The sequence below is a fragment of the Mixophyes fleayi genome, chromosome 1, assembly GCF_038048845.1.
Source record: "Mixophyes fleayi isolate aMixFle1 chromosome 1, aMixFle1.hap1, whole genome shotgun sequence".
In the NCBI taxonomy this organism is placed as follows: Eukaryota; Metazoa; Chordata; class Amphibia; order Anura; family Limnodynastidae; genus Mixophyes; species Mixophyes fleayi.
Genome location: NC_134402.1, coordinates 420,979,462 through 420,992,641, shown reverse-complemented (window position 1 = coordinate 420,992,641; position 13,180 = coordinate 420,979,462). Strand labels below are relative to the sequence as shown.

General features: G+C 39.3%; 2 protein-coding genes across 3 annotated transcripts in view; one reads left to right on the top strand and one right to left on the bottom strand.

Moving 5' to 3' along the window:
* The window catches only part of MTREX (Mtr4 exosome RNA helicase), a 47,439-nt gene extending 46,934 nt beyond the window's left edge, over window positions 1–505 (top strand). Inside the window, exon 27 of the mRNA XM_075183552.1 lies at window positions 190–505. Within this exon, the coding sequence (XP_075039653.1) occupies window positions 190–242 (53 nt within the window). The 3' untranslated portion in view covers window positions 243–505. The remainder of the gene's footprint in view (window positions 1–189) is intronic.
* Window positions 363–13,180, bottom strand: part of PLPP1 (phospholipid phosphatase 1) — an 89,840-nt gene continuing 77,022 nt past the window's right edge. For both annotated transcript variants that reach the window (XM_075183567.1, XM_075183576.1), the window contains exons 4-6: window positions 8,160–8,217; window positions 4,784–4,960; window positions 363–1,062 (exon numbers count right to left, since the gene is read on the bottom strand). In XM_075183567.1, the coding sequence (XP_075039668.1) occupies window positions 937–1,062; window positions 4,784–4,960; window positions 8,160–8,217 (361 nt within the window). In that variant the 3' untranslated portion in view covers window positions 363–936. The remainder of the gene's footprint in view (window positions 1,063–4,783; window positions 4,961–8,159; window positions 8,218–13,180) is intronic.

Sequence of the window (13,180 nt, the reverse complement as noted above, 5' to 3'; positions counted from 1 at the left end):
CTTTTCACACGGCTCCACCTTTTGTTCTTGGGAGTGGGAGAATGGAGAGCTTTAAAACAAAAATACTTAAAAAATTGTATAGATCACAGCTTTTATATTTAAATGGACCGAAATACAGAAGCTGAAGTCATTTTTACTGAACTTGTAAATCCTTTAAGTGCTTTTTTTTTTTTTTTTTTTGTCTTGTAGGAATCACAAAAATCAAAAGGGACATTGTGTTTGCTGCCAGTCTGTATCTGTAGTGGAGATGGATATAAAATCTGAAACCGCTTCCGTATTGAAGTGTACCACAGTCCACCTTACTAAGCTCCATCAGTGCGTCTGGATTGTAAGCTCCTGAGACAAAGAACTAACAAAGGACAGATGTTTGCTATAAACTTTTTAATGTTTTGGTGTTATAAGTTTGCAGAACAAGCAATGTTCGAGCAAAGCAATATTACACAAGTGTTTGTACATACTGTTACCACACTATTTTAATTAAAAAAAAAATTTACAATTTGAATAACATTTCACTGTTTTGTGTGTGTATAGTTGATACAAGCATTAAACAATTAACTTTTTTTATTTATTTTTTAAAGCTTTAACATATACATAAAATGTGTTCTTTATAACTATATACAAAGTGGGCATTGAACAGGTATAGCAGCAGCAGTCCATTGCACCCACTACACTGTGGGAGACAGACATCGTGTGGGCTGAGCCAATGGCCAGTAGGGGGCAGTGACATTACTGAGGCACTGCATTCTTGTACATTTTGGTTCAGCCCACACAATGGCTGCTTACGTGATGTGTGGTGGGTGCACTTTACATGCTGAAGTGCCATGCAGGATCAGCGTCTTCAGCACTGAAGGGATTGAAGGCTAATTAAGAGGTTAAACTCTTAATACTTTGTCTAAAAGCAGGATATGTATTCTTATGTGGACTCAGAAGTGGCTTTCACGGTTGGTGAGAATTGTAGTGGTTCCCGTTTGTGGACGTCTCGTGCAGTGTGGTGTGCGAATCCTCCTCTTTTTGATTAAAAGCTCCTTTTTTGTTTTTGAAGAAATCTGAGACATACACGACCTGTGAGAGACAGTGAGTCAGGAGTGTACAGATATGATCCATCATGTAGATTTATTACAACCAGTTTAAATGCAGACACAAACTGGTGAACCATTATAGAATTGATCAAGTCTATTTCAAGTTAACTAACTTCTTGCTATGCCTAAAGGACTATTAAATCCAACATTCAAGTTGTCTTGTATAAAAGATATGTAACATTCACAAATATGTAGTTCTGGCCACACTCTGCAATAATGCAGTTGCCATTGGCCAAATATTGCAGTATATACAGATAAAGTACCGGAATGTCACATAATCAGATTGAGTGAATTATTACCTCCTCTAGTGTTGGTAAATGCAGATGGAAGAGGACTCCATACAGATTACCGCTATTGGTCGATTTATAATGATTACAATTTCTATGACCAAACAAATCATTTAGAAATCTGTCCAGCTGTGATATCTCTGCATATTGTGAATAAGGAGCACTGACTCTTGCAAGTCACCTTATGTAAAGAGCTTCTAACAGTTGAGATCCAATGCACTGGGCCCTAAATGACATAAGACTCCTGATTATAGAAGGGCTGTGCACAAATCCAATCAGGAGTCTATTTTACAAATGCATCCGACCCTCCAGGACATCAGCTCACCTATACCTGTTTCACCCTAAAGGGACAGCTGCATAATCCTCCTAAATAGTGACTTTCGGTGCAAATAATCATAGCTATTGTTTCAAATGTTTCCCAATAATACAATTTTATCATATACAGGAACCTCATTTATTTAAACCCACATGTTTCACCCAATTTTCACATTTCCTGTCACTCTTATGGTCAAATGTATTTTTTTTCCCTATTTTCAGAGATGGTGTTACCCCAAAATGACTTGTAACCTTTATAAGGATACCCAATATGTAGACTTAAATGACTGATTACCCTCAATTATGTTCTATATAAATGGTGAGTATTACATGTGATTACAATCTGCATGGTGCAGAGGGATTCTCTGGGCCTTCCAATGTAATTGTCTCCAGTATCTGTCGAGGTTGTGATTCCTGTGCAGTCTGGTGGGCAAATGCTCTGCACCAGGACAGACCGATTTGTCTATTACACAGATTGCATATAAGATACCTCTTAGCGTTAATACAACTTACTGCGAAGTGTACAGACAATACTTTTATACCCGCATGTATTAGGAATAATCATAGCATCCGTTAGAATAAGTACCACCCACTGAGAGTCTATACTATTACGGATATTAAGGGAAATGGTGGACATGATCTCTCCTGATTTTAAAAACAGACCGTATGTTATCTGAATGGTAAAGCCAGTAAAAGTGTCTGCTCTATGCTACATTCATGTCAATACTGCTGGCTATTTATCCCAATTAGAAACAAAGGATGTGGCACTGTGCATTAAGCAACTCCTGAATTATTTAATCAGAGCTGTTCTAACAGGAAATACAAAACAATTCATCTACTGTACACAATAGTAGGTTCCTAGGAAATGCCTTTTGAGGAACCTGCAGTCTCCCTCAGTCTATCGGTTCATGGTATCCAGCGACATGCAGAGGATATAAGATTGACTAGATGTTATTCTCAGCCTCAGTAAACAAAATCTCCTATTGAGGCTGGGCTGAAGCTTGCGAAGCAGCGATTTCAATACATTAAGTAAAGGCTCTAAATATGACTACTGCAATCTGCTGAATATTTGGTATCTTGATCATACGCTGATGATCACTGCTTCGGTTAGATTAATGATGTTCTTTCTCAAACTTCAAGGATAGCATCTCCCAAGAGATTGTTCAGAAATCTTTGTCATCCTTATTTCCCTGATTAAAAATAGAAACTAAACTGATTGCTAAAGCATGTGAGGCTAATCCTTAAGAGGGAAGAAACATTTAAGTACAATTAACACTGTTTGGCTAAGGCCCCTAAAATAAACAGTGCTGACTTCTTCAATACATTCTTTTCACCTGTGTTCACAAAGGAGGGAAAACCTGGGAAATGTGATTGTGAAAGAATTGCCCATTGCCAGCCTAACACAGGGGAAAGTGATACATCTAAACAAGATTGAAATTAAGAACCGTGTTTGTACTGGACGACTCCTTCACACCAGGGTCAGTACTACATGACTGCCTTAAAGCAGATCTGGCAACTTGCCTTTAAGACCCACAATTGGATTCCACAAAAGTGGACTAGTCTGCCTGCTGTAAGGTCTGGGTTAAAAATAAAGGGATTTTAAGGGATCCTATTAAGAAATCTATTGTGTCTGGCATATGTTTATGAAGGTCTGGTTATTATATAGTATGGGGACTTTGCATAAGCTCTGCTGATCTATTAAGGATATTTATCTGATGCTCAATGCGGGGAACACTGGGTCATACTATATTTGTCTATCAAGTTATACTTTACTTGAATCAATTTAAGCCCTTTGTCCTGCCTGCCTCTGCTTGTGGGAGCAGTTATATACAGTTGTAGCAATAACACATTTCTTAGGAAGTGGCAGTGTGTTGTGAAATATATCTTCCCACAAGGGATATAGGTAGAATAATTCATATATTTGGATTTTATACTCAAGCGCTTGATGACAGTTGCACATAACAGCTGGGTACATGAACTGACAAGGTTAGGATTAGGGGTGAAAACTATGTACATGGGTAGATAATTGGCTTAGTGATAGTATAATACAGATTCCGGTTAGATTTTCTGTTTGTTTTGTAGGTAAAGGAGTAGCTACGTGACCTCTTAAAGTAGATACTGTAGTGGCTATACAGTAGTAACTTACATTTATGCTACTCGCACATTAAATTAGGATGAAAGCATTGGGATACTAGTAGAAAGTTGAACGTCTCTATAGCAGAACCCTGACAATAAGGCGGATATAATCCCAGAATGCATATAACTGGATACATGCACGCGATACTGAATGTGAAAGGGTTCAGAGGCAGACAACTTATGTAGGGGTTACATTTAAAGATGTCCAATTTTAACCTTTTTGTATAAATGGGAAAAGGCAGCAGCTTAGAGAGCACCTAATTAGCATAGATGAGTATATTAAATGTTCATACAAAAATTCAATGAATGCTTTTCATACCTAGGTCTGTGCAGATGGCAGGAACATTAATTGCTGATAGAGAAACGTGTTGGTTTTTTTTGCCAATTGTGGATGGGAGGTCATCGCTCATTAGGGGTAGTCGGACTATAGGAGGTGGTTGTGGCCAGTTCATTAGTCACATCTACAACTGGACTGGAACCCTTTCTTCCAACAGATGGTATATCTAGCTCTAATTATTACAATGTATTAGGGTGATGCATCTAGAGAATCTGGACATTTAACGAGGTCAGGAAGGACCCTCACCCCACTGAGGATAAATGGGCAGCTGTCTGATTGGATTGACACTGCTAGCACCGAAAACGGGCAGTGTGGATTCAGCTTGAACTTTTCTCTTTTTTTTTTTTATTAACCTGGCAACCTCTAGTATACAAAGTCAATGGCATGTTAATAAAATATCGCTGTACTATCACCTCACAAGTGAAACTGGAACGTGGGTATGTGACCAGCTTTATAATGCAAGTGGAAACTTTTATTTTTTTGGTGGACATGTTCTGTTTCAAGATAATTAGTGAGGACAACAAAAACTACTACACAATGGTAACAACTGAGATTGAGTGATGTCCAGAACCTGGTGTATTCTGGATACTCGCTGACCTCGAGAGCGAAAGAGGACAAGTCGCACTTACTATAAGAACAGCTACGATCGCTCCCTGGATTAGTCCAGTCAGAACATCGCTCCAGTGGTGCTTGTAGTCTGAAACTCTGGAAAGACCAACATAGATAGATACTGCAACAAGCCCAAATTGGACGGTGGGACGTATGAGTCTGGCCCAATCTCCTCTCATCCTAGACTGAAGGTAGAGCTAGAAGAAGAAACAAAAACAAGAAACCCACAGTAAGTACGTGACTGACTGTATCATGGGACAGTGTGAGAACGGAGAAGTGCATTAAACCACCGAAACTTTCAATGTGACCGGACGTCCAACTACCAGACTCAGTGTAAAGTGCATCTTATAACAATGGGCTGTAAATATTATTTATTTTCAGTGGTATTTGTACTGGTTTTTTGTTTTGTTTTTTTGCATGTATCTATTATAGTAGCAGCTGTTATTATAAAACACTGTCACTACAGGTGAAGAGACAGGATAAGTCTATAGAGAACCAGGTCTGTGTCTGCTCTTTCCCACGGAGTATGTCACTATATGCACTTGTGATCACTGCAGGAAGACACCACAGAGATGACAGAGCAAGGCCCAGACAAAGGTTGCCTGACTTATTCATCCTTTCTCTAGATATATACTGTCATCAATGTTACAATATTAGAAACCATAACATCTATTAAAGATAGTGTCATTTTAAATAAGGATTCTTATTCAGAAAGCTTTACTTTGGCACTGCATAGTAACCACACACAGATGCTGTTTAATAGCATTTAATAATCTTGGTACCTTTTCAAATTCTTAAAAGCTTCAGCAAACTGATATCTGCCAAGAATCAATCAGTAAATAAATACAGAGTAATGTGGGGAATGTCCTTAAATTTCAGCCCCACCAGGAAGAATAATTACCAGCAAACCTATCTTTAGTTACACAATACCAAGACACGGTGGTGTGTGGTCACATCTTGCAGACACTGGTAAAGTCAAAATTTACCCAGTGGAGATTCTCCCCCTCCCCAATTTAATAATAAGTCTCCATGAATATTAACACCATCACCGCCAAATATATTGGTAACATTTCAAGCACAGACTTGAGTGTTGTCTTCATGGGGGGAGCTGTAAATTTATAACCGTGATAGGCATCAGGCAACCCCCAGCTCCTTCCTGCTTTTGCACCAGATGTATTTGTTGTAGCTTGTAAGACTTATTTAAAATGTCTGCTGATATGTTATTACAGAGAGATTTAATCAAAGAAAGGGACAGCTATTGTTTTAACTTATTAATGAACTTAAGGGTAATGGCCCTTTTGAAAGTTAGACGGCAGCCCCAGAAGTGTAGCAGGTTGGCTATCACTGGTCTAGAACGTCTACCCCTCTGTAAAAATAAGAATCCAAAGATTTCTTTAATTAACCAAATCCAAACGCAAGTTTACCTATTAAGCTTAAGCAGGAGGGAACCAATAGGATAATGTGTCCTAATGCCCAAAATGACGACGCGGTTGGAGGAGTCCTGAATCTTACTAAAAGTCCTTAGCATGAAGCGCAATAATAAAAAATGAATTATATATTATATAATAAAGCTTGTGGAGAAAAACTGACCCATCATTATTATTATTAATACTTACACTGCAATACTTCTCCAGTTCCTTCTAAATAACCTTAGATAACTAAAGATCTTTAGAGCCTGTGACCTGTGCTTACAGCAGCAATGTTTCCAGTCTACACTACAGAGGAAGTACTGTACTAATACACATCATGACTATGCTTTTATTACACTATAAAAAGGAAATAGGAGAAACCAGCATGGACAATCACAAGCAAGAAGGTAACTTGCGGTAAAATACTGCTTAAAAGAGGAAATACAGCGAAGTTATAACCATTTATAAGATTACAAACCTTGTTAGCCAGTTTTAAAAATCAAATTTCCTCGTCTGTCTCCCTCATACGACCTTGTTATGCCTTAAGTGGACTTCTCCGCCACCTGATGCTATTAAGCATCAGCTTGAGACCATCCAACAAGACATTATTATGCTTGTATTCGTGTCACTTATCTTTATCTGTCATATACTTCTTGTACTAATGTTGGTCATACCTGTACTATCTATGGAATCTGTGGTGCCTTGACACTAAGTAATGATGATGATCTATGTACAAATATCCCATGAAGACGCTGAGTGATGCCACATAAACACCAGCCATTCAGGTCACCATTCTGCAGAGATCGGCACTCCTGGGCCCGGTTACATGTGAGCGTTGGCTGTGGAATATTCACTGCCACCAAACCACTCTGCAATATGGAGATTTTTATAGGGACCTATCTATAGGCAACAACTGAATGGGCTGTATGCAGGGTTACGCTCACATTGGACAAACAGGCAGGAGTGGATGTTATATGGATTAATGATCCCTACAACAGCTGCATTTTAGATGCATTGAAGGTGGATTGGCCATTCAACGCAAGAACAGTATGCAGATTTCAATGAGCTCCAAAATCAGCCCATTGATTAGTCAGAAGAGCAGAATGGTTGATCTAAAACCACCCTACCACCTTCAGATGACTTTATTGACTTGTACATACATACTGCAACTTTTGTTTAGGGCATTTCCTTACTTTTCTGGCCTCTGTCTCTGCTTTTAGATATGTATTTATGCAGCACAGTTGTTTGGAACCTAGATCAATGAAAATAAACCAAACAACTATATCCAGAGAACGGATTTGTGTCCTGTCCTATCCCAGGGCAATATTATTATTATTATTAATTAATTAATTTATTTATTTATTTATAAGGCGCCACAAGGTTTCCGCAGCGCCGAACACAGTACAAACAATGGACAGTACAGGGAATAACAGTACAGAACAATAAACGAGTAATACCGAGACTTCAGATGCTCCAGGAAAAGCAAGAATATTGAGGTTGGAGCAGAAGAGAAGGTAGAGAGACAGGAGGGAGAAGGGCCCTGCTCATTAGAGCTTACATCCTAAAGAGAAGGCAACAGACAATCAGCACAGAGGGAGTCAGAGGAGGGGAGCAAGCGCACCCTTTTCAAAGGAGGATCCATGAGATGAGAGCGAGCATGGAAAGAGGGTTAAGTGGAAGGCTGGTAAGCCTTGAGGAAGAGATGAGTTTTGAGTGCCCGTTTGAAGGAGCACAAGTTAGGGGATAGACAGATGGAGCGAGGGAGGTCATTCCAGTGCAAGGGGGCAGCTCGGGAGAAGTCTTGAATTCTGGAGTGGGATGAGGTTATTAGACTCTGTCTGATAATACAATACATGGCAAAATACAGAAAGATAAAAGCAATGTACTTAGCAAAAGTTGCAACAAAATATACATCTAGTAAACTAAAGTCACCTAAATGTGGATATCCCATTTAAATTCACCTTAACATTTAGCCCATCATACTTACTGCTAGGAACAGCATGCAGTACATGGAGAAAGAGGAGTGACCGGAATAAAACGACAGCCTATAAAGAAAAAATATAGAAATCACATAAGCCATTTAAATTCTATTATTAGAACATTGTGGTTAAATAATACATTTTATTAAGTTAGTTCAAAGCAATGCACTTCTTGTCCATAACACACATTATATTAAAAAGTAAAAAAATTACGATACAACCGGATATACAAAAATATTCTGTTTGTACTTAAAGAGAGACACCATGATCAATATCATACTTGCTCACTCTCCCAGAATATCCACAAGACTCCCATACTCCAGGTAAGTCTCCAGGACTCCCACCAGAGCAGGCTATATTCCCACATCCTACCCACTTCCTAGTGAAGTGGGCAGGATGGGGTTCTTCATGACATGGGTCATCACAAATTGGATAATTTCAGACCCTCCCCATGGCAAAATCATGCAGCATTGCATCACAGGGACGGGGCCAAACGACAAGGCTATGCCCCCAACTGTACTTGCACTTCAACTCCCCTCTGGGCAACTAGGATCAATATCCTGTATAATTCACATTTAAACAAGACTACAGGGAGCACATTTTTGTTCTCTAGTGAGGTTAATAACTTTCATGTTTTCTTCCCATAGCAAATGTCTCTAAATTAGTGAGCTGCTTATGTTATCCCAGTAGAGTTTTCTCCATTCTCTATGATTTATCACATTTCACAGTGCGGATAGTGATAAAACAGATGTACTTTCAGTAGGCAGCTGACAGTGTTCTGTAGCATATGTAGCCTAAGCCAGGACAATAGTGAATAGAGCAAGGTGAGGCGGACTGACCTGTGAGGCTCATGTAGACACACTGATAATAGATTGCTCATGGGTGCTCCATCCTCTCACAGTCCACACACATATATTAATAGACTTCTGATCTTGTGTGGCTGTGTTAGAGAATTTAGACTGTAAGCTGCACTTGGGTCAGGGACTGATGAGTGAGTAAAGAGCTGTGTAATATGCAGATACTGTATAACTAAATGATAATACAAAATTCCATATCAACAGAGCACACAAGTAAAACAGCATTTTATTTTTGTATAGAGGACACTACAATTTAGTACACAAAGCATTAGGAAATAACTACGTCCATTAAAGGGCATGGTTTGTAGAGAGCGCATGTCTGCAGTCTCCCAGTCTGGGATCTCTTCTAGTAAGTGAATTAATGCGGTCCTACCCATGGATAAAGAATACACATTCGTTGTGCATTCCACATGGTTTAATACCCACAGTAACAAATATTTGGAAGGGATTCATGAAACATTACAGTCCAGATGTAAGTGTCAAGTACAAGCCAAACAAACCAAATGATAAAGCTGCATTATACTAGGTAACAGTTACTGGCCACTGACCACACAGAGACGACAGCTCACATACTGAAATCAATGCTCCTAAATTAGCCTAAGTGGATGTAAAAGCTTCTGGATCCTCACATTACTCATTTCCAGCAAGACGTAGTTATTATTGATGCACTTACATAATGTGATTTCCTTTTCATAATGTATGAGTCCAGTTGTATAATGCCTGGACGCTGGGAATCAGCTCCTAGTCTTCCAATGGGCACTCCTACCACCAACAATGGTGTTTCCTTAGAAACCAATCTTTTCTACAGAGTTATGTGTTAATGCAGGCACACAGTGACGTCCAGCCGCCCTTCCACTACAGCCCATGTCTATTCATTAACCCACTACACAGACCAGAACACAAATCAACATGGGGGGGCATTATTCCGGATACAAGGCCACACAAGAATGGTATTCTCTCCTCACAAATTAGACAAGTGATGTGGGACTAGTTGTCTGCCCTACTGATCACCGGGGGACAATGTGGTCTGTACAAAGTCACAGGGACCCGATGCTGTGATTTCATCCTGGGTCTCCAGTGTCCTTAGCTGCTGTGCCCCTTCCTCCTCCCCTGGGGACATGTCAATCAGCAGGAAAATAACCTCACAGAACAACAGTTACATTTTACAGAGTCCATTTAGAAACCTTTATAACATAAAACCAGTTTACCGGGCCTAACAAAGCAGAAATCCCAGGCTATGACTCTGCCTTGGATTGCTAAAAACCTTTATCAATGTCATGTGAACAGGACCTCCAAGTACACAATCCATCCATAGCTTTATCATCTCTCTTCCAGTCAGACAGGTCATACCAGCTGTTGTAGATAAGCTGTACACACAGCCCATGCAAATGTGTTGTGTGTCTCCTATGGCAGTGTGTCACTTCACAAGCGGTTTCATTTTACACAAATGTTCGCACCTGTTTCTCTGGCAGGCGAGTACATGAACACGGACATATAGAAGATACCAATTACGGACACACAAAGTTCTTGCACAGCAGCTGGTGGTGCTCGGTATCCAAAATAGTGCACACCAAATGCATCAAAATCAGAAAACTAATAATGATTGCCAAATAACACCAGTCACTCCCTATAGCAAACTAAGACCTGGTGATAATCTCATTTCATGGGGCAAGCAGAAATGTGTTTTTGGCTTCTTTTTTTTGGGGGGGGGGGGGGGGGGGGTGGTCAATAAACTAGATCATCTCAAATGAATACTAATCAGAACAGTCAGCCCACAGCACAAATGCACTACTTAAGTCTTGCCTGAGGTGCAACACTTCCTACTTCATGAATAAGTGTATAAGAAATTATAGGATGCCATCTTTATGCACAAACTGCTATAACCTCTGCTGAATGAGATTCCTCCCTCTTACTAGCAACAGGGAATCAGGAAATAGGGAAAAAACTAAATAACTACTGATCACCATATATTGTCGGTTTGTAGTTCCTGTTCGTGCACAGTCCTATCTACCTATCCTATACACTGGTCCTATCTCCCCTCACTAGTACACCAAGGTCCTTCCAGTAAGGGTCCCCACCAACATTACTTAGGAGACCTGGCTGCTTCAAGCAAACAGCAGAGGATCCAGTGGTGACGTAATGTACAAATGTTTGCAATAAAAGCGTCTGGGGAACCTCAAAGATGCAATCTGTACTCAGGACATATTTTACAACCAGGTAATCTGCAAGAGAAGAGAAACCGCACTCTCTGCATATTTTACCTCAATAAAAAATAAAAATAAAAAAAAAGTTGTGTAAGGTTAGAATACCCCGCAGGCTATAAATGACTCACAGGGCAACAAGAGCAGATTGTCTCACAATATGTTTAGAGAGTAGAAACTTTCAGAACTTTGATCTTTCATTAAACCGTCGTGGATAATTCCTACAAAGTTACAGCAGGTCTTATCATGTTTAAGAAGAAGAATAGAAAAGCTGCCTAGTTTCCTTTTATGTCTGAGCTTTAGTTCTACATAATTAAACACACTGGTTTCAGAGTCAATTACAAAACAATGATTGCAAAGATTTCTACATTGTTTCCATTTGAGAACAATGGACTAATTATTTTATTGACTAACATTTAAATTACAGAGGCCTAGTGGTTAGCACTTCTGCCTCACAGCACTGGGGTCATGAGTTTGATTCCTGACCATGGCCTTATCTGTGTGGAGTTTGTATGCTCTCCCTGTGTTTGCGTGGGTTTCCTCCGGGTGCTCCGGTTTCCTCCCACACTCCAAAAACATACTCCTAGGTTAATTGGCTGCTATCAAAAATTGACCCTAGTCTCTGTCTGTCTGTGTCGGTGTGTCTATATTAGGGAATTTAGACTGTAAGCTCCAATGGGGCAGGGACTGATGTGAATGAGTTCTCTGTATAGCGCTGCAGAATTAGTGGCGCTATATAAATAAATGATGATGATGATTGATACTGTCCTCTAGAATGTAAGCAGGGACCATCCATGCACCTCTTTTCTGTTTGGTCATTACGGTGTTTGTTCCCTATTGTAAAGCACTGTGGAGTAGGATGGCGCTATATAATATTATTATTATTAATAACAACATCAACCCTCCCAACATTTAGAATCACGGAAATGGGACAAAAGTCACACCTCCATCTGACAAGCTCCACCCATAAATGTGGAATTTATGTAAAGTTCCAAAAACTTTTGAGGGGTTCTAAAATGGGTGGTGCTTAACAATCAGGATGTAGCGCCATAATCGGGACACTTGGCAGGCACGAAATTATAATATTTTTTGCCTGCAATAAGCTATAGCGGATGTTTTCTTGCCTGTAACCTATCAAATAACAAGGAACCAGTGATGTCAGGTGCTTCGTGACTCAGTGATGTCACTGAGTGAATAGACACACACACACACACACACACACACACACACACACACACACACACACTTTTAGTTTATAGAAAAGGAAGACAGGTTGTTTTCAACAGTTTAGTGCAGATATCGGTTTTGAAATGGCTTTTTCTGAACTTTAGGAAATGACAAGAGAGGTTCCAAGGCTGGATGGAGCTATTATTAATAAGTGTCTCAGAGAGATGAAAGATGCTATTAGGAAAAATTAATTAGTGATGGATGAGAAACTGTCATTAAGTGAAAGGGAAATGAGGAATAATATGTAGAGGAAACAAAAGGAGCTGAAAATTGTAGAAGAGAAAACAGTAAAAAAAATTAATTGATTGAAGATTTACAAGAATTTACAGTTTTGTTTTATGTTTGTTGTTTTTAAAGATGACAAATAACAAAAAATCTTGGAATGTTGAAGACAAAGATGGGGGAAAAAAAATAATCAAAAAACATTTTAAAAATGTTTGTCTGTAAACCAAAAGTCCTCAAATTATCTCACTACAAAATACAAACGCGTTTCACTTGCATTAATTTGGGGGACCTCTGCATAGCTGTAGCCACAAGTCAGTGAATTATTGTAAAGCATTTGTCATCATTATACAGCATTTAATTGTACAGGGCTGTATGGCACTTTACAGGTAAATAACAATGGGAAAATACAAACACAACAAACAGCACAGAGCTCATGAGAGCTTACAATCTATATGACCATAGTAATCCAGCACAGATTTTAGAAACATTATAAAAAAGCGTGGAGACAGACGTAGGGAT